This window comes from Rhamphochromis sp. 'chilingali' (genome assembly GCF_963969265.1).
Source record: "Rhamphochromis sp. 'chilingali' genome assembly, chromosome: 21".
NCBI lineage: Eukaryota > Metazoa > Chordata > Actinopteri > Cichliformes > Cichlidae > Rhamphochromis > Rhamphochromis sp. 'chilingali'.
Window position 1 is genome coordinate 31325169 of NC_137949.1, and position 21307 is coordinate 31346475.

A 21307-nucleotide genomic window follows, 5' to 3' on the forward strand; every position below is an offset into this window, starting at 1 on the left:
CCCCAGTCCTCTGGGCAATCGCATTAGCCAATCGCCATGCAGGGATATCAGCAGTCAGCTAGCTGGTGGCACGGCCATGGCAGTGACAGCTCTGTGTGAAGACACAAAGTGAGCTCATTTATCAGTGTCTGGACTGTCTTAATGATAGAGAGGAAACAAAGAAACAAAAAGACACCAAAAAGGTAATATCATAGCAATAATGAAAAAAGACTTGCTATGCTCACTAGTATTGGCTATTTAAATAAATTATAAGTCACTATATTGAATCTCTTTAAGGTTTCCCAGTGTCTCAAAACATTTGTGATGAGTAATATAAAAAAAGAGCTAGAGATAGAATGACTGCTAGATTTCTTTCTTCTGAACTTTTGACTGATAGATTAGGGTTGGACTGTGAAAGGAAAGGAGCCGGTTGCTGACTTTGTTTATTGCCGTCCAAACTCGGCCCTGTGGCTCATGCCACATGAGCTGGAAGGCTGCCAAACCTGGAGTAAATCAGCACTGTCAGTCAGCAACAACAGCCAGCAAGAGAGGGAGGGGGCCGAGATAGGACGGAGGGAGGGAGGATGTGGGGTTGTTAAGTTTTGTGTGTGTGTGTGCTTGTGGTTCTGATAGACATAGAGATAGTGCATAACATTTGCACGAGAAAAGGAGGGAAAGAGTAGCGGGGTGGGAGGAGGGTGGTGGGGGTGCAAATGAAGAAGTAAGAGAGAGAGAGAGAGAGAGAAGAGGGAGGGAGGACCCGGCGCTCTGTTGTGAAACTCGAGCTCGGAAAAACTGCTCAGAGTTTAAAACTCTACCCAATGTTTTTCCAGTTGTTACTGTTTGGAGGAGGTCCATTGCGTGAGCCGACGCACGCACTCACCGAAGCCTGCAAAACACACACTTGCGCTCGTACACACAATTGTCCCGGAGCCCCACCCCTGGTGCTCTGGTTGTTTTTCTTCCCCGGCCTCATCCTTCTCTCCACACTCCTGTTATCAAGGTAAGGCGTGCTAACAAGACAAGCTGGCTGCCTGACGTCTCTGGTTTCCCGCCAACCTGCTGGGTAAAGGAAAAAAACACACAACACGCACCCACTGAACTGGCCCGGTTCTGTAGCTCCGAGGCTTTATCCTGCCCCTTGCACTTGCTGCCTGCACTGCATGTGGAAACGAGGCTTGAGGCGAGCTCTACTCTCATTACAGTCGCACCTTAGGGTTTGCCGCTGCACAGGCCGCAAAAAACCACAGTTACTGCTACAGGAAGCTTTTTTCCTGCCATTTAGTTCCCAACAATGACCCTGCCTATTTATGTGCTGTGTTTTGAGTGACATCCCACCCCCCGACCTCAATCTTAATTAGGCTGGGCTTGTGTCTTTCTAAGTTGCATGCCAGTATGCTGCATGGGTTGATGCTTTTTTACACATGGAGAGAAAAAGACAGCTGCCTACTGCGCGCAGGCTTTACGGGGTGTATCTTTTAATTGGGTCCAAATGACGGTGGATGAAGTATAAAGATTTTTGAAAAAGTGATAAAGTTGGAAGTGCAGAGGAGGAGGGGTGGGGAGGTGGGGGGACAATAGCCAGCAGGGGATGGAGAGGACAAGTTCAGCAGGTTCATAAGCTGTGCTCTGAGGATTTTAATCCCTCCCCTTGACCACAGGATACTGCTAGTGTTTGTGAGTCAGAGATTTCTGTGCGTGTGCGTGTGTGCGTCACAGCTGTGAGGCCGGGAGTGACTGCAGCTCAACAAAGCACTGCGCTCTGCTGGGTTGCTCTTGGTAAACAAAGGGAACTCGTAGCCTTGTATAGCGATTGCCCAACCTCTCCTTCAACAGAGAAAGAAAGAAAAGAGCCAGCGGAGCACGGCGGATTAAGGAGGAAGCTGGAAACGGCACAACAGCCAGGAGTTTTAAAAAGTGAGAAAATGAGCTAAATGCAATGGCAAAAAAAGCGGGACTGCTTATTTAATTTTCAGCTACCAAGTGTCAATAGATCAATTTTTTACTCGCTCTCCTCTGAGTTTTCATAGGGTGGCCCAGCCGAGAAGGGAGCGAGGAGCAGGGGGAGTGTGGGGGGGGGATAGATTTTTTTTCTTTTTCTTTCTTTTTTTCAGAAGAGGTCAGCTGTGTTCAGTCACAGCTGACAGAGGGGGGTTGGGGATGGCCGGGAATGGTTGCTGAGTTGCTGCGCCCACAGCATGCCCAGCTGAACCCTGATCCCCCGCCCAACCCCCCCTCTCAGCACAGTGACATGCAACACTGTTGGCTTGCCTGCTTATTCCCATGACAACTGCCTGCCTGAGCACCAGATGTGTGTAAAGAGGGGAGGGGTGGAGGGAGGGTGGTGGAGAAGAGTGGAAAGAGTTTAAATAAAAGTAAAACTGAGACAGTGGCACAGATCTGCTTCTTCTGAGAGGAGTTGGTGTCTTTTTCTATAATCTTTACATGTGTATTTTTAAGCATTCACATCTTTATACTGTTTGCTAACTACACGTATTTAGTCAGCTGATCATCCAAAATGTTGTTTTTCATTTGACACCAAGCAAATTTATGCAGCAGAAAGGAAAGAAAAGCACACTCGCTTATCACTTAGTAATCACTTAGTATCACTTACTAATCTGAAGTGGAGATGTGTGCCTGTAGTGTTTTGGTTTTGGTCACTACTGAAAGAAGCTGAAAGAAGAGGCGTAGGTGTAGTTTTTCTGTTATTGCTGGCTCTCTGTGACGTACTAGATAACGTCTCTGTTGTTCTTATGATACAGAGAAACTTTCCCAGTAAAGTTTTACTGGAAAGAAGACACCTGTCATCAATAAAGCTCGAGTGTTTACAGTCAGAACTAAATGCTAATGCTAATGGTGTGCTAACATTCTCCCAGCAATTAGGATGCTAACAGGCTAACAACGCCATGCAGGAGATATGGCAAAAATTTCATGCTGCTGTTGTTTTTTGTCCAAATGACTTTTTTTTTTTTTTTTTTTTAGATAAAAGTAACTGACAAATGATACTGTTACCCATCACTTCCAACTGGACACAAAAACTGGGCAAAGAAACATAACCAAGCTTGCTAGCTAATCGCAACCTCATTAATGTAATTTGAATTTAGCCATTGTTTTCATTTTCTCTGCTCACTCATACAGCACATTCAATTACAACTCAATGTAAAAGAAGCCCACATGTGACCATTAAGTTATTACCCATGTAGTGATGAGATATTTATAGCAGGCTTCAGGCTGAGGGTTGAATCTGTGGCTCATAATACAGAGCACGTGCCATTAGTGCTAATCTGCTGTTCTCCCTTATGCAGGTATTTTACTGTCCTTGTTACAGGCCACTGAAGTGAAACACAACAGATGTGTTTGAATTCACTGCACGCTGTGGCTTTAGCTCAAATAAAAAATTACTCTTAGGTCTGTCGAGTCAGAGAGCCGGGCAAGCAGGAGTTAACAGCGGAGGCTGGAGTGTTTTGATTGGCTTTGTAGACATAAACAAGAGCCGTACTTGTGTGTGACCACTGGGCCTGACCCTAGAGATAGACGCTTCACTAATGGGCGTCTCTTTCAGCCGGCGGTCCAGCTAGAGGAACAGAGGAGCCATTGTTTGGGCCAGGGAAAGCCAATGCTCTCCCCATTTAAGTGTTGATCCTAGAGGAGCTGAGGTAAACAGCTAGAGAGAGAGAGACTGGGGATATACTTGGAAAACTGCTTCCAATTTACTAAAATATCCATGAAAAAAAAAAGCAACCAACCTCTGCAACCTCCTCTGCAGAGATGGCATTAAGGCCTGCAGTCATATGACTGTTATTCTTTGGCAGCTGCATGTACATTGCACTGTTAATTAATTCTTATTTAGGCATGGAGTTCCTCCACTTAAAGCACATAAGACACAGGATTAAGAGGGGAGTGCTGAACAGTTGTGTATGCTCAACCAACTGTGACTGGAATAGGCGCTGTTGTTCTGTTTTAAACCACATCCTCTGACACACTCATTGCATGCATGTTTTTTTGCGTCAGGGGGGCCACAGACAAGGGAGTTGCTGTGCTACAAGCAGCTAAACAGGTGAGTCAGGTGTCGGGAAACTGTGAAACTGTACCTGGCATGCCTGACAATAGAAGTGCCACGCGTGAAGCCCTGGAGGAGCAGACTGTGCGCCGTCTGCTCTCCTGAAAGAAAGAGCTGGAGAAAAAAAACTTGCACCTTTTGTTTCGGTGTGACTCACTTCACACGTACTTAAACCTTTATCTTGGACAAAATATAGATCTTTAATATAAATGAATGCTCCGTTTCTAAACACTGTGCACACAGACTAGGAATGCACAATTAACTTTGATATTTACATGTGTCAGGAGTAATCAGTCTCTTCCATGACTTCGGGGCATCCATGCTGCGGTGTAATAAATCTGCAGGAGCTGCAGGATTGGCTTTAACCTTTTAGGATATGACTGTAACTCTTTTTCATTTTCTGTCTTCAGTTGTCATGCAGTGCTTGCTTTTCTGCATATGTGCATGTGTGTGAATCAGACAGCCTCTATTAAGAGTGTTTTGGAAGACCCACCAAATTAATGACCTAACAGCAGGAGGGATATGATGGGCACAGGCTGCCAAACGCCTGGGCGGATTAAAATACTGGCTGGCCTGAGACACTTCACCAATCTATCAGTGGTTTCTATTTCACAACGCAGAACTACTTAAAGCTCAAGCTTAAGAAAAGAGTGGGAGTGGGTTAAAATAGCAGTTCTCCATTTTTTTGTGTGTCACAGGTCAGATTCTGGCTGCTGTGAAGAGAAAATATTAACAACAGATTTATATGTGAGAGACTTTTTTTTTTTTTTTTTTTTTTTTTAAATCAATGTCAGCTTATTTCGCAAGAATGTAGTTTCTGTTAAGTCTTACTAAGCCTTTTACTTTCACCTTCAGAGATAAGATTTCTCTTACCATGCTTCCACAGTTTTTACATGCTATGGGCAATTGTACGTGCTAGTGATGGGATTTCCGGCTCTTTTTAGAGAGCCGGCTCTTTCGGCTCCGAACCGGCTCTTCAGGTTGTTTTGTTGCTTTAATTAGTTTATTATTAACAATAATATAAAATTACGCACAAAAGGAATTACTAATGTAAAAAAAAGTGGTTTTATTTATATATGTTTATATATAAATATTTACGGTGGCCCCTAGAGACAAAGCACGTACAAACTACAAAACACAGCTACCTAGATCACTTAAAGTACACAATTGAAAGCATGTGTGTATTGTTTGTGTATTTATACACAAGCACTCATATATATTCAAATAATTTTAAAAAAATGTTCATTTACCTGTTATTACCACACACCAAATCCAGTCGTTGGTACTTGCTGGCTTGTGTAGCCACGAGGTAACAAAAGCTCAACACTGCGCCCAGCATCCTGGAGCACGTCTGCTGTCTTTTTATGTGTTTTGGAGTTTGTACGTGCTTTGTCTGTAGGGGCTACCGTAAATATACTTTTATTTATTCACTCCACATAAAATGTAATAAACAAATCATATAATACAAAAACGAACTATTCCCAGTTCAACTTATAACTATTCAAATTTTCAGCTTTTTCCTTTTAAACAAATTAAAAATGAAACAACACAAAACACTCCAAACCACAACACAATTAAATATAAATTATAATATGAAAACAAAAAGAAGATGCACATTCTCTGTCATATGGACCTGCATGAATAAACTTTCTGAGTCCTTTATCATCTGCAACTGAAAATAGTTGTGGATGTTTACTATACCTTTCTAATGTGACGTTGTTGTCCCTGGCTCTCTCTCTCTCTCTCCCTCCCGCTCTGTTCCTGAGCTACTGAGAGTGTAACTACCGCCCCCCCCCTGCCCAGCGCAAGCACAAGGCTCGCGTGCGGAGTGACGCGGTAAAAAAGTGAGAGAGAGAGGGTGAGAGAAAGAAATATAGCCCCCCCCCCCCGCTCGCAATAAGGATCCGGCTCGCGTCGTTCACGTCAAAGAGCCGGCCCTAAGAGCCATTTCGTTCCCGACCGACACATCACTAGTACGTGCCCTGAGAGGTCAAATGCACTGCAAGAAAACTGCAACATGCAACATTCACTTTTTTCTATGCTTTTAAGTGCTTTCTAACTAACAGTCACCCACCACTGGATGCACTGGAGAGCAACTTGAGGTTTGCATCTTGCCCACAGATATGTGGGGGGAGCCCGGGATTGAACCACCAACCTCACGATCAGCAGATAACCTGCTCTAAATCCTGAGCTACAGACACCCAAAAGAAAGCAGAAATATATAGAAAATATAAATAGAAAACTGCTGCAAAAACACAACGTGTGAATAAAACACAATGTTAAAAGACAATCACGCATAGAACAAAACAAGTGTCTTTGAGGAGACAATAATGTGACGGAACAGCTGCGGAAAATATGCGAAGGATCGCGCAGAGACACGGAGGGTGTTAGGAGTAAGAAAAACATGCAAAACAATGTATGTTATAATCGCATGATTCGTATAAAACTAATGTACCTGCTATTAGCTGTTTACTGTTAGCTTGTCACTTCTGCAGCTGCACTTTATTGTCTCCCCCAAAACACTTTTGTTTTCTCGATTTCCTTTGTGTTTTGTACTTTTTTTTGTTTGCTTTCTGTTCTTACGCTGCAGAACGTTTGACCTCACAGGCCACCGTACATTCGCCTTTAAAACAAGCGGATGTTAAGCCTCCGACGCTGCGGGTGACCTGCAAACATAAACGTGACTCGAGTAGACACCTTCAATAAAATTTTATTGAAAAAAGTACCAATAAGCAACAAGAAATCCAGAAGAAAAAAAAAGGATTTGTAGAGCAAAGCTCCGCATGTACAGCATATTGCACTACATAACAAATTGTCTTTACTTCCATTATTATATCAACAACCAAAAAAAGAAAAAAAATGTATATAAACATAAAAATGAGTGCACAGTAGAGTCTCGAAAACACACAATCAATGTTACAAAAATGCTACATGTTCGCTGGGTCTCATTTCTTGGTATACAGAGAGTGTGTGATAATCAAGACTTCATTGAAACTGAGCAGTTAAAGGCATATTCCAGGGTTTTTTCTTTCTTTCTTTTTTTGTCTTGTTTTTTAAATCTTTTTTAGAAATACATTTACACTTTATCAGTTCTGTAAAAAGAAAGGACAGTTTCATGGTTACGAGCTCATGAGCAAAATCAACCGCAACCATGAATTCATTTGGTTTTGTGTATACAGGACAGTAAGATGTGCAAGGAATGTCGCAAGCTCATTTGTCTTTAAAAAAAACAAACAAAAAACCCAAAATGCTCTTGATCTCATTGACTTCAAAAAGGATCACACTGGTATTAAAAGTCATTTTACAAGCGTGAAGTGTCCTTATAAAAGCAGACCCCTTTTCTTAAGAAAATACAATTTTAAAAAAAGAACGTTAAGAAAAACCACGAAGAAGAAATGTTATTACTTATAAAAATTCAAAACTTTCCTCAAAGGAAAAAAAAACTTCAAATTTATATAAAGTGGACTACAAAATTCAAGACACTGACGGTTTCAATAAAATACGCATGTCTCTTTCTCACTGTCTCTCTTGGGATTTTCTGCGCTCACGTATGCCGTTTGAGGCTCGGGAACCTCATTCTAACAAAACTATACAGGGCACCACGGTGGCTTGTTTCCCTTTCCAATAAATCAAACCGGGCCATCGCACCCGAGCCTACTTGCTCGCTGCACTGAACACGCCTGACACGTGGCGAGATCAACTGAGGAGAACAAATCAGAGTAAATACTATACATCAACACTCAACAGATAAGAAACCTAAGGGATTTACATATACAAAGTACTTTCCAGTGCATACTGATTACAACACAATGATTAAGATTAAAGAATTGAACACATACGAGTAAACTGACGCCCTGTGACTTGAGGAAGAAGGCAACCTTTTTGTGTCTAATGTCATGTCTGCCGTTACTTGTTATGAGGGAGAGGTCGTGTGGGAAGGCGTCATTTTTGGAAGGTGGAATTTTGAGTATCAAACACTCATCTGCAGTCTGTAGTTTTCTTCTTTGTGAAGAGCAGCAGCTGTACTTATGTTTGCTCGGTTTAGATGATTGGCTTAGCAGTGACACCTGCCGCCACTTAAAAAGTAATCGTAACTACACGTTTACAGTAGTTGTTCTAAAGGTGAAGACGGCGTAACGATCGCCAACCTGCTCTCCACAGAGCCAAACAGCCGAAGCGTATACAAGTCCGGAGACCAAAATAGAAAAAAGGAAAACAATGAAGTAATTGCACACACAGGTGTATACAGTAGAAATGGGCAAATACACTGAAATAAATAAAAGAAGAAGAAAGAAAAATAAATTACAAAGAAAGTGAACCGATGAACAACAACCATGTAATGAAGGAGCAGCACAAAGAGGAAGTCAAGAGCTGATGGTGAGACGGGGAGCTACACGGACTGGCTCAGCGTTCACGATCCGCAGGAAACTACAACCACAACCACATTCAGTGCACCTCGCACCACCTATGACTACTACGCTCAGTAGCTCCGTCCCCACCACAGCCAGCAAGTCAGCCTCAAACTCCTCAGTCGAACGGTACCTTTAAGAAGCGTGTGCTGAGAAAGTTGGCCGAGATCTAGGTTAAAATGGAGATGGGAGAAGCGACAACACCTCGAGGGGGTTTCGTCACGTATTAATCGGCGAGAACAGCTCTTCTTCTAACCATGTAACAGATTCTCAAGGTTACCAGTAGCCCACAAAAGTCTGTCCCTGAGACATCTTGAGAAAAAAACAAAAAAAAGCCCAACAACAAAAAAGAGAAAGAACCTAATCGTCATGCAGTGATAAACTTGACACATTGTAAGGAGCATGTAATTACAGACCCCTGATATGTACTGCTCCTTGGGTCCAAAAGTTGGCCTGGGTTCAGCAATGAAAGAAGAGTAAAACAAAACAACAAACAGCATCTTTGACAGTGTCTTTAAACATATTCATATTTCAACAATAATTACAGTCTTTTTCACTTTTTCTTTTCTGTTTTTTGTCCATTTCAGAGACTGCCCGTCTGCTGAGTCAGTGGTGATTATATGTGCTCAAACATCCCAAATCTGGATCTCAGCACCAACGACAATATTTATACCCCATAAAAGGTGGCCTGAGAGATTTTGTTTTACGCACTGGGTTCGGCATATTGTTTCGATGTTCTGAAGATACAGCGGGGCCGTGAAAAAAACAAAACAAAAAATCAAAACCTTTTTAACCGAGCCAACGTGTCTCTCTCCAACTCTTCAGTGTGGTCTGAAAAACTGCGTGAGCGATCTTTCGAGAAGTGTCATCCAGATTGTGTTCAGTCAGGCCTCAACACTGAAGCACGTCTCAAGACAATGCGAATGGATAAATGTGAAATGCGGTGGTAAGGAAACAAGTGGTAAATGAAAAAAACAAATAAACAAACCAAAAAAATCAACCTTCATACGAGACAGAGGTTAGCTTGTCAACATTCGGATCTTTTGAAGGGTGGTATAGTGCAAAAACAGTGGATCCACAGCTCCACTTCAAGGGCATGGAGGTCTGAAAACAATCAAATGAAAAAAAAACATTGGAAAAACCCCCCAAAAGGGAATATCAGAGTAATACACTGGGAACAAGGGTCAAGTGAAATGAATAAAACAGCTGGTTTAGGTGTTACGATATCTGCAACAACGTGATTGACTTGTGTTCTAATATAGTGCAAGACCTCTAATAGTTGTTTACATGCGTGCAAGAGTCGGCACGTTGACGTGCGCTACATGTCAGATGTCATTTGCCCCCCGATATGTTGCAGGAAAAAGGCTAAAATGACAAGTAAACCCAGTAAAAACCCAGGTTAAGTGAAAGGATTTTAACAATAACAACACAAGATGTCCAAGTGCACATGCCTTGTTTTCCTTTTTCACTTTCTTTTTGATGTCTGGCAAGTTTGCATGCAGTCACCTGGCTTGTTTGACCAGACGGTGACGTTAAGAAGCGCAGACTCCACCCAGAGAGTCAGCAGACCCAAACATCTGACATGTATCGCGTGACTCTCTTTGCATATTAAGATGACATATCACCGTGCGCTCACTTTCACACGCGCGGAAACTACTGTTCCCAGTATTTCTGAACAATACCAAGAGGTCGTGTTCAAAGAAAACCAAGGAGGGACAAAAGACAAACTGAAAGTAAAAAAAAAAATGAAGAAAACATAAATGTTCCACTGAGGTGAGGTGCAAAATGCTTTTGTTCTGAGAAGTCGCCTCTTTGGAAGTTAGTAAAAATCGACTTGACTGGTCACCTGGGAAACTTCCTCTGCGTTTTCTTTCACTTCCTAACCATCTTCTCTTGCCTGTCAAAACTGCTCAATACTCATTCTGGCAGAAGACACTGAATAAGGCATTCCCAGGTTCTGTGAGAGGTCATTAAAGTGAACAAGAACAATGTACTGTACAAAACCACTACACCACAGGTATGCCAAAAAAAAAGAAAGAACATTGCCCATTAGTGGAATCTCAGAGCAACATGGCATCTTCTTTGAAGGAAAAAAAACAACAAAAAACCCCCAAAACACAACCTGGTATAAAAGTTGGTTGTCTCCGTCCCGCGGTGACCTCAATTGTTTTCTCCCCAAACAGACCCGTGTTAGATTAGACAGTGCCAGTAGGAGTCCAGTTCCTCACAGAGATGAATGAAAAACGGGGGACAAGGTCGCCTCACCTCCGTCCTCCACCCCCTCCTCCGGCTATGAACCCCCTATCAAACAGAAGGCTGAGAATGGCCGCGGCCAGGCGCCACCACATCGGCCCCTGGTTCCTTTGGTTTCGGTGATACTGAAACAAAAACAAGACAAAACGCACAACAGTTAGAAACTCAAAACACAGCACCAGACGCAGCCATTATTTGGGGTTCGCGTCGTGTTTATGTTGTCGGCGACCGACGCCGATTCACAGCGAGCATAAAACGTAACGAGACGCCGATATTTTCAGGGCACTCCGCTCCGCTTCCCAGCGATGCTTAGCAGAGAGGATTCCCTTTGTGTGCAGGATCCTTTACGCGAGCCGGGCTTTCCCTACAGACATTCCTAGCCATAAACACATTTATCGCACGGTCACACTTTTTTTTATTCTAATCTTCCTGGCACAGACTAGCAGCCAGCAGCTCAGGAGGAGACTCTCTCAGGTTTGCGAGCCAATTGGATTGTGTGCGATTAGGAGGATAATGCTATCTCTGCCATTGAGAAGCTGAGATAAGATAATTGCACCAAATGGGATTAGAGGGCTCTTGATGAGAGGCAGGGAGTCTGTGGAAAAACACACGTGTCTGCACGAGAGGGCTACAGTAGTTGAAGATCTCATGCCCCGGACGGAAGGCAGACTCCGCTACACCTGATAGTTCCGAGGCTATTTTCAGACCAAGAGGGCCGTAAACTGAAAACAACTGGGGGGCGGGGTTAAGATTACTTTTTCAAAACAATGCATGAAAGTGTACTACGTTGTCTTGATAACATTGTATTACTGTTTAGAAAAGCCAAAATATCCTAAGGCAGCGATTAGATACGCCATATTTGCACGACTAGTGTCCAAACCTTGACCTAGTTAACAGTCAAGAACTGCCACTGTGATAAGCCTCTGGGTTTCCATACCGTTATCACACTGTGGTGAACTTTGCAGGGTGTTGCATAAGCTTCAGCAGTTTCCAGCCAGCATGTTTGTATTCTACTTGCTTTCACCTGAAAAAAGAGGTAAAAACGCTACGGTAAACACAACCAGGAAGCTGTTTGTTTCATTATGACATGTCTAAATTTTGCCCTGGAGATATTTTGATAAGTATATAATAATAGTGTAATGTCTACTTCGAATAAACAAAGGGGGTATTTATTAGAAAGCACAAAATGTTGCATCGCTGGAAGCCGCCATGCTTGAAGTCTTGTAGTTTATTAAGTTACACAAGGCCGGCTCTGCCATGAAAGGAAGGGGGGCGGGGGGGGGGGGGGGGGGATGCAGGTATGCAATTATATCAATACTGTATGTCAATATTTAACGACAGAGGATTTTTCTGTCAGAGCGTAAATCTCAAAATGAGTCAAGTTCCATGAGAAGCGAATTTGTCTTTACAGTCCAAACCAGAATGCCCCCTGTGACCTTTCACCCTCCATTCCATCAAGCTAGACACAAAGAAAGTGAGAGAATAAAAAACAGCAAGAGTGACAAAAGGAGGTGTGCAGGCCTGCTGCAAGTTAGTCATGAGTCACGACACCAACTGTCAAAATGAGGCTCTAAATTTAGCCAGCGATAGAGAAGCAGAGTGGAGCCAGATTCCCTATGTCGTCACGCTGACACCAGCCTGATGTGCTTTATCAGTGCAAGCTGTCTGTCAAGCCAGCTGCTCGCAAGCTCTGCCTTATCGCTTGAGCAAACAGGCCAGCCTCTGCAGCGAGAATCCCCGCGTTGTTCATATCGGCGAGCGGAGAAGGGCCGAGTATCATGCGAACATAGCGGTTGCATGAGTTAATAGGCAACAGCACAAACAGACGTTCCCGTCAACACAAATAATCAGAGAACAATGAAAGAAAAGTAAATACCATTTGTCATTGCTCCCAGCACCACTTTCCTCCCTCCCCTTCCACAAGTGCTGAAAGGAGAGAGTGCCGTGCCCTCACTGGAACAGTGACGAGATAAAGCGACAACCGCTGCGTGTAAGTGTGCAGGCGCGCACACGGAGGAGATATTCAACCCTGCTTTCAACACCTCCTATCGAAAGCACCAGGAGTCGTCTCCCTTAAAAAAACATGGGGATGAAACCCAACTCTGCTCCTTGCCCTGCGCAGGCTGAAGCAGTCTTCCTGCCATTGTGAATGCCATTATTGCTGTGTCTCAAATGGCAGGCCCGGCTAATGTCAGCCATCCCTCTGGGGACCTTAGAGTCCCCTCCAGCACTTTCTGACTGAGGAGCAATTTATCTGTCAGCATCCGCCAGCACTCCCTCCGCCACCTAATCCCTCCTTTCGCCAGGGGCCACGGGCTTCCATGGAGAGAGCACCGGCAGCCACGTTGCACCAAAATCCATCAAAAACGATGGCAGTCGAAGGCATTTAGATTGCTCTGGGACAAGTGTCTGCGCTGAATAACTCGCCTACTGACAGGAGCAACAGGAACGAGACCTGGCAAACAGTACCGCTATTATCCAGCGAGTTTTTCTTTTTTTTTTGTGCTAACTGCCAGACCGTGCGATACTGAGAAGTGAGAGACGGCAAAAGAGCAGAAAGCAGAAAAACAAGTATGGGTGTATTCATGCATGAGCATGTACACATGCATGCACAATACAATAACTTGCACAACCAGAACCAGAAATAGTAATTACAGAGGCTTCAGTGGAATCACGCATCCAAAACCACACTTAAGTGTTTGAGTTGTAAAAACATGTAAAAACATCCCTCAATAACAGCAAACCACGAAGACACTTAGCACAGTAGCAGAAGCACAGCCATGCTCGGAGAACAAAAGAAAATAAAAACTTTTTTTTTTTGGCCTTTATCAAATATTCACTATCTAGGCATATGTGTCTTCAGGATATGACTTTACAGGATGGTTTTCACTCTGACTGTCCTCTCTGCTGTTTACTCAACCAGCAAAGTGAGCACAAACCACTTCCTCATCTCTTGACCCAGGCCTGCCTCCGATGTGCGTCAGTAGATCCTGGTCGCACACATAGCAACCCTCCTGTCTGACCGTCTGTGTGTGTGTCTGCCCGTGTCACAATACATGAGTCATGCTGCGGCGGTATAAATAACATCTGCTTGATAAAGTGCATGAGAAAAATCAGAAGCTGTCTCATAGGTTAGAGTCTAAATTTAAAAAGAAAAAAAGATTATATATATATATACACATGTACATATTTTTATGTGCACGGGTCATCCCATTTCCCCACAGGGAGTTTTTAAGACAGCTTAGGACAGTTGTTATTTGATCATGTGAAGTTCAATTTCCATTCTCCATCCCCCCCATATACATCCTTAAACCATCATTATTATGGATCTCACCTCCGCAGTCTGCCTATGACTGAGAAAACTTATTTTTTGGGTGTGTGTGTGCGTGTGTCTCCTGTGGCTGCGCCTCGCAAAGGGAAGGGGCTGCCTTGAGACTCCCTGGAACCACAGCTGTTCCCCTCTGGGCTCACGTGGGGAGCTTCGGGTTACAACATGTTTACCTACTTCTACCACTTCTGCTTTTTTTCCTGGATGTATCAGCATGCGTGCATGTGTGCGTGTATAAATGTGTGAAATAAATATGTGTGTAAAGACTGTTAACCACCTGTGCAACAAAAGTACTTGCACTTTGCAGGAAATCTCCCTGGAGGGGGGGGGGGGGGGGGGGGGGGGGGCGTCTGTGCATATTTTGTGCATATTTAAAGACAAAGAAATAAAAGCATGTCACAGGTTTTACAGCACACCCAAACAGCAGTGATATGCCGATACAGTGGACACTGTCGCTGTGACCACCGTGTGTTGTTTGAGTGCAGGCATCCTCCACACCAACAGCCTTCAGAGCACATTAAGGAAACAGGGGAAAAGAGAGAGAAATAAACAGGAAGAGGAGGCAGGGGAAGGGGGTGGGGTGGGAGTGTGGGGGGGGGGGGGGGTGAAGGGCTGTCCTCGTTCTGAAATGTCTTTGGCTTGAGGGAAAAGAGGGGCAGAGGGGGTGGGGGTTAGGTACTGGGGTAAAGTTCTGCATGTGTATAGCCTCTCCAAAACAAATATAAAGCGAGCACCGTAATAGAGAAGAAACTTTTGACCCACAATTAATCTCTGTCAGATCAAAATGAGATCCAAATATTGATTTAAAAAGAGCAAAAAAAAAGGTTTGTGGATGATGTGGCTAATGTGTGGACTTAACTTTTCCCTGCTCCGACTTTATAAACACTTAACCTGTGGTGCTTATTCGCACACGGACACAAGTTTCGTCTCTAGTTTGATGGCAGCAAATTTAACTTTACGCTTTATGGAGTCTTTTGTTTCTTATATTGTTGACAGAACATTGGCGTATCTTCCTGGCTTTACTGCTCTCATCTCACTGGCTCAGATAGGACACATAGAGACTATCTGACAAAAACAACAACAACAAAAAAACAATATAGGTGTATTTGCCTGTTATCAGGCACAGGGAGCAATCTGCAATTTAGTCAAATTTGAAAACTGTCAAAAGAATCGGGTTGCCCTCCACACTTAATGTGAGGCACTAAAAGCATGCTTGTTTCACTACCATTCGGCACCACCGTTTGTCTCCCAGTATTGCACAATCAGCCGAACGCATCCATCCTCCTCACCAGTTGCAGGCGTTCCCAGTGAAACTGGTCTCCTATGAGCTGGAGTTTCTGTCCAATGCAGGCCTCCACGCTGCGAGCCGCGGGTCGCTGGTGGGGCAGGCGCTCCATGCTGTTTTGCTGCTCCGTGCTTCCTTGTCGACTCGCTCTGTGATCCCCGACGAGCTCGAAGCGTGCCGGGAAGTGCAATCGAAAACCTGCGTTACCTGTCGAGTGTCAGGACTCATGCTTATTATTTTGTAAACAACACGTGCTCAGCAAAATAATCTCAATACAGCAATGACGCCGAGCGTGCCAGTCTTTTACACACAGGTAAGGAGATCCATCAGTCTCCTGAAGTACTGCCGAACGCGCCTTTCAGCAAACAGGTTGCTCAGCTATATATCCACAGTTTACCCAGCTGTGATTATTCCTTTGTCTTTTTTAATGACCTTTAATAGTTTCACAAAATAAACCCACATGACTAGTAGTTATAGAGCTCCTCTGGAATGGTTACTTGTTTATGGCACCAGAGTTATTGCTGTCACTGATAATCAGCTCTCTGAAGAGTTGCTGCACAGGTGAGCACTTCTGTCACATCCTTTCAGTCACAATGCCAGTCTGGCGCCTTTTGAATAGCAAAGCAGCTGGGTACACTGCATACAGACCATAAAAGTGAATGTGATGACGACTATGAGGCGCCAGAGGTGAGATCAGCGCAGTAACGCTGTTAACCATCCCTCACGGTGAGTCTCGCATTGTGCTCTCGTGCGTCGGTTTTATAACACCGGTTATCACGCACAAGGCAGTGTTCCCTTTTCCTCCCCTCTTTTGAAATATGGTATGTTGTCAGCCTCACCGTAGAAGAGTGGTCTGGGCTCCTCTGCGACTCCACAGGGCAGCATGCCGTTGTTTGGTACCAGGGCAGGACCGGGTGTCTGTGTGCCTCGATGTTCACACTTTATCTCCCTGAATGTGGTGCGCCAACAGTTGGCTTTTGGCTCAAACACATCGTCCTCCTCATCGTCCATACGGGGTGCGCTTTGAAACGAGCAGCCTTAAAAGTAACGTGACAGGAAAAGAACAAAGGAAAGGTTAAAGCCGAACACGTGTAGTTCATCTTCCAGCGGGGCACGGCGTCCCAAGTTCCCTTCGCTAATGAATCCAACCTTGGAGAAATCCACACTAAGAGCTGATGAGATGATCTCAGACACATTCATTAGTCGTTCCTTCCTCCAAAGCATTCATTATCATTATAGACAACCTGTCTGGCCTATAATGAGTGCCCTCAAATCAATAAAACCACAGTGGATAAGTTGGGGAAGAGAAAATGAGCAAACGGTCTGCCTTAATTTGTGGCAAAGATCTCAGTGCTTATTTAGACAAATAGCTCTGCTCAACTCAGTGATGAAACCACATAATTCACTGTGGTTAGGCAAGTCAGTTGAGCCACAGATACATTTAAAGGACTTTGCTGCCTAGATTAAATAAGAGGTAGATTATCTTTTGTCTGTGCTAAGCACATGGATGGGGGTTTCAATAACAGTCCCATAATTACTAACTTTGCTAATAGTTGGTATTTTAACAGTACTGCTGCACCGTATGTATATAAATATGAAAGTTATATAGATATTAGAGCAGATATTTGATGCCAATAATAAAATGCCTCATTATGATTCATCATACCCAATTTACCGCAGTGTGGCAAGAATCTCAAGGAGCACTTGGCAAACTCTCCAGAGTCAATACTAGACTGCACTCAACTCTGAATAATACAGTGGGTCAAACAGTCATCAAAATACGGGTGAAATTCAAGTTGGCCTCACTGGCAAAACTCAAAGTCACCACTGCAGTTGTATTACGGGGTTAGACTACTACCACACTTCCAAATTAGGATCCACAGCAAAAGGGTAATGACAGTCTTTGAGGATAATCCTACGCCACTCTCCCTTCCCTGGTCTGTCAGCCTGCCAAGCTCCCGGAGAAAGGAGTTTTCATTTCTTCACCCAGCATAAGCAGATTGGCCTGGCTCTAGCATGCCCAGACCTCACGATATACTGTGTGCGTTCACAATAAACCCTGTGTGTAAAACCACTTAATGCTTTGTTTTGACAAACACACCGAAAGAACATGTGCGTGTGCGTGTGTGTGTGAGAGAAAACCTTAGGTTCAACTTCCAGATACACAGGCTTGCTGTCTGTGCTGCTCTACTGACCAGGCAGTGAGCTGCATGTTTGTGTCAGACAGTAGCTCCCCCTGCTGCAGACAAATTAACAAAGGGGAAGGAGGGAAAGATGCGGTGGTGGCGAGGGAGCTCTGTTATTGACACAGTTTCAATTCAACGGCTTTAAGAGCCTTCCACCACGCAGTATCGGCTTTATGTAACATTACTCACACCGAGAAATGAAGCCTTCTCACGCTCAAGCTCGGCCACACTTTTATAACATATAGAAATAAAGCAGAGCGCGTTTTAAACCGACATTTGACCGAAAAGACATGCAAAAATACAGCTTGAGTGGCGTGAAATAAAGACAAGCGTGGGCATATGTGTAATACGCTGATTCATTTCATTATAGGAAGAAAACAGTCGTTACTGCGTTTTAACAGAGCACCCGGGGACGCACTCGGCGCCCCGCGGTCTGAAGTCCATTCACCAAGCCGGGCTGAGCAAACCGGGAAAGCCGGTGTAATTCAAATCTGCGCTGGGTGAATGACAGGCAGCACATTTAACCGCGTTTATGAGCAGACAAGCCCGGTGGTTATGTGCAGTAACATAGGGCGAATGAATGCAGACGCGAATGGAAGGCAGCGGCACGTTGCGCTGTCGGTTCTTATTTTTAAGGACGCGCATGTTACCTGATGTAATCAGCTCGCTCCGGTGGACAGAGTGTGCCCTGGACGAGGACATTTAACAGCGTTTAAAAGTGTCTCCCGAGAACTTACCACACAGATCGGCTTCGCTGTAACGACTGTCCTATAACCGGAAAACAAAAGAAAACAAAAGCCTAAGAGTTCAGAATCCCGCTGAGTCAAACGACTTTAGTCCTTGTCGCCTCCACGACTACTTCCATTCTGCGAGGAAAAGCGCTAGCAGCCTATGTCTTTGCAGGCATGTCAGCTGACTCCGCCAACGGGGCGTGGCGCGAAAAATTAGTAAACAAACCCTCTTTAAAGAGGCTTGCTTTCCCTCCGGCACACTTGCACTGCTTCCAAGCGAAGAAAGCATATCCCTTTAAGAGCCGGCTACATATGGGTGCTGCAACCAATAGCCGACTTTGTTGTTACCCGGCCTTCTCGGTCGTGTAATCAGACACGTGGAAGGGGAAATTCCCCAGAGCACGAGACCGCTTTCTCGCTACTACCGTTGATCATCTGGCTGCTCTGGTCAGATAGCGCTGTCATCTTGTGGTGTTTTTCAGCCGTTCTTTGCCCTGACAGCTGTATATTAATATATTTACCTGACATTTGCTGAAATAATTCAGCCCACAATTAAAGTTGATTGCAGCTCGAAGCATATATCACAGTATGCTGCATCCTGTGTTTTTCTCTATGGTAAGTACTGTGCAAACGTCTTTCATTTGTTTATATTTTGCAAGGAAAATGAGAAATAGGTAGAGTGATCTACTGCAACGCAAACACATGTGTGGAAGCACAGCTTATTATGATTATAGAACAGAGGTTCTGTAATCCTAATAAGCTTGACTGTCAATATTTGGTGTAACCATCTTTATTCTTGACCGCAGCCTGAACTCTCTTTATGTAAAGTAGTCTACAGGAATAGTTCTCCAGGCTTGTTGAAGAACATTCAGAGCTCTTCTTTGGATGCTGTCTGCCTGTTGTTCTGTTCTCTGTCAAGATGATGCCACACTGGTTCACTGATGTTGAGGTCCAGGCTCAGCAAAGCCATGACTGATGTGTTTTTCTACCCAAGGTATACATTTACTGCACAATCCTGTTTCAGATTGTGTTTGGAAACTGAAAAATTAAGCCAGGTTTGAAATCTGATGGCAGCGATATTCAAAATCATTGACTGAAGTGGGGCTTTAAAACATGATAGAGCCTCCACTGTGTTTTACAGACAGCTGTAGATATTCACCGTTGTACCTCCTGACCTCGTCTGTACATTATTGATAGGGATTTAAATTTGGATTTTCACCTCACAAAACTTGTTATCGCTGATTTTCAGTCTCGTTCTTGCGTAATTTGGGACACCTCAGCCCTTTTCTCCCCATTTCCCTTCCCTAAGAATGGCTTCTTTACAGACACCACTCCACTGAAGCCATTTCCAATGATGCTTTAGCAAACAGTAGATGCATTTAAGGTCCAGATGCATCTCTCTGATCCTGTGTCAGGTCTTTGCTAGATTTTTCCCCCTTTTTCTTAAGTACTTGACTTTCAGACACTGTCCACAAATTACTGGGTCCCTGACTCAGGACCATGACAGTACCCCCTCTTAAGGGCTGGCTCCAGACAGTCCCAAAAACAGCAGACCACCAGGCCCGAGCAGGTGGAGGGGGGTCCAGGATGGAGGGCTTGGAGCAAAAGCAGAATTACAAGAATTATTGGCTCATTGGAAGCAAAATATAAAGAAATGAGGTTTGGTTTAAAACTTTTGCACAGTACTGTAGGTGTATTCCCAACCGTGTCATTTGTGCTTTTGTTGATGCTGCTGATAAGTGTATTCTTTAAAACTGTGGTCTATGTACCTCTATGTTAATGTGACACTATATTGTGGGTCTATAAATCCACAAAAGGTGGGCTTCATGTCAACATTTTGCCCAAGTGTAATTTATTATGTTTTCCACTTCTGATCGCCACAGTGTTTGAACAAAAGTACAGGTTACATTTACAGACTATAATTTCAGAAGTTTTTATGCCTGTGTTTGTTCAGTGTCGGTAGAAATGACCTAGATTCAGCTGGAAGAGGACTGCATCTTGATCAGTTTAATTAGGCACCTGCAGAGAATACTCACACTTTTGTTTTTTATCACAAAAACAACAATCAGAGGCTTTTCACAGATGCTTTAACTGGGACAGTATGATAGCTCTTGAAACTGTCACATTATCAGAGGTTTTAAATCAGGTCATCTCAGAAAAAGCACAAATTACAGAGTAATTGGCAATCCAAATACATCATAAAAATGTTTAACTTACGATGCTGAAGCTATCGGAATGGATGCGAGGGAATGTTCAAAGAACTGGAGTTAACAAATATGTTTGTCCCTGAATAAAACTGAAAGCAACAAAGAGCAATGACCCCGGTTTCTATTGGACAGCATTGCATATAAACCCCTGGGGCACAATTACACAGTAATTAACACATAATACACCATGCACACAAATCCTGACAATGATGTGAGGCAATGTATAGGCTCTATAAAGACTCCCCCAAGAAGTCTAAATCAGGCCTTAAAGTTGATCCTGGAACCGACCTGTTGGTGGCGTCCTAACATTCAAATTCAGTGAACAACCCATAATTTCACAATTGTTTTTAAAGGCAGACTGCATGGCTAGGTGCTTGATATTACACATCCGTGGCAGATGGGACTGAAAACACTTGAATTTGTTATATACTATTATCCGTATACAGTATCCAGGTCTATGCTAAATTGTCTCCAGTAGGCATATTGTTATCAAGTGCAGGGCAGATACTGGTAATTTGCCCCCTCTTGTCAGCAGAGCTGTCTCCAATCACTGATCAATGAACCCTGGGACAGCTGGAGCTGGGGCCGACCCTCTGCATTCTCTCACACGTAACACACCCCACCCCAACTCCTCTTTCTCCCTCTCACTGTCATTCAGCTGTGATCATGTCCCACCACTGAGCTGTGTGAGAAGCCACGGGTCTCTGCCTCCTCTGTTATGCGTTAATTGGATAGACTGCTAGGTTGGCCTTTGTCCCACCTGCAGTTTCTTCGAAGGGGTGGGTATGCATGAAAAGGGGATATGTTTCCTCATGCACAGTGATATTGGAAACTCGATCACCTCTTGCATGAGCGGCAACAAAAGGCTC

At 44.0% G+C, this 21307-nt stretch overlaps 1 protein-coding gene across 1 annotated transcript; it reads right to left on the minus strand.

Moving 5' to 3' along the window:
- Window positions 1-6733: 6733 nt before the first annotated feature.
- bmf1 (BCL2 modifying factor 1) lies at window positions 6734-18390 on the minus strand. Its single transcript, XM_080871787.1, has 4 exons — window positions 18238-18390; window positions 16154-16351; window positions 15319-15521; window positions 6734-10826 (listed from the first exon to the last, which is right to left on the minus strand). Exons 2-4 carry the CDS (start codon window positions 16323-16325, stop codon window positions 10710-10712), a joined length of 492 nt encoding a protein of 163 aa, XP_080727913.1. The 5' UTR covers window positions 16326-16351; window positions 18238-18390; the 3' UTR covers window positions 6734-10709.
- Window positions 18391-21307: the final 2917 nt, after the last annotated feature.

What these genes read in the sequence shown, in the direction of transcription:
- bmf1 (XM_080871787.1), bottom strand. Translation starts at nt 16,325, where the DNA reads ATGGACGATGAGGAGGACGATGTGTTTGAGCCAAAAGCCAACTGTTGG. An exon ending in GCCCAGACCACTCTTCTACG is followed by an intron (nt 15,522 to 16,153) that starts GTGAGGCTGACA and finishes GACACTCGACAG; the next exon opens with GTAACGCAGGTTTTCGATTG. An exon ending in ACTGGGAACGCCTGCAACTG is followed by an intron (nt 10,827 to 15,318) that starts GTGAGGAGGATG and finishes TTTTTGTTTCAG; the next exon opens with TATCACCGAAACCAAAGGAA.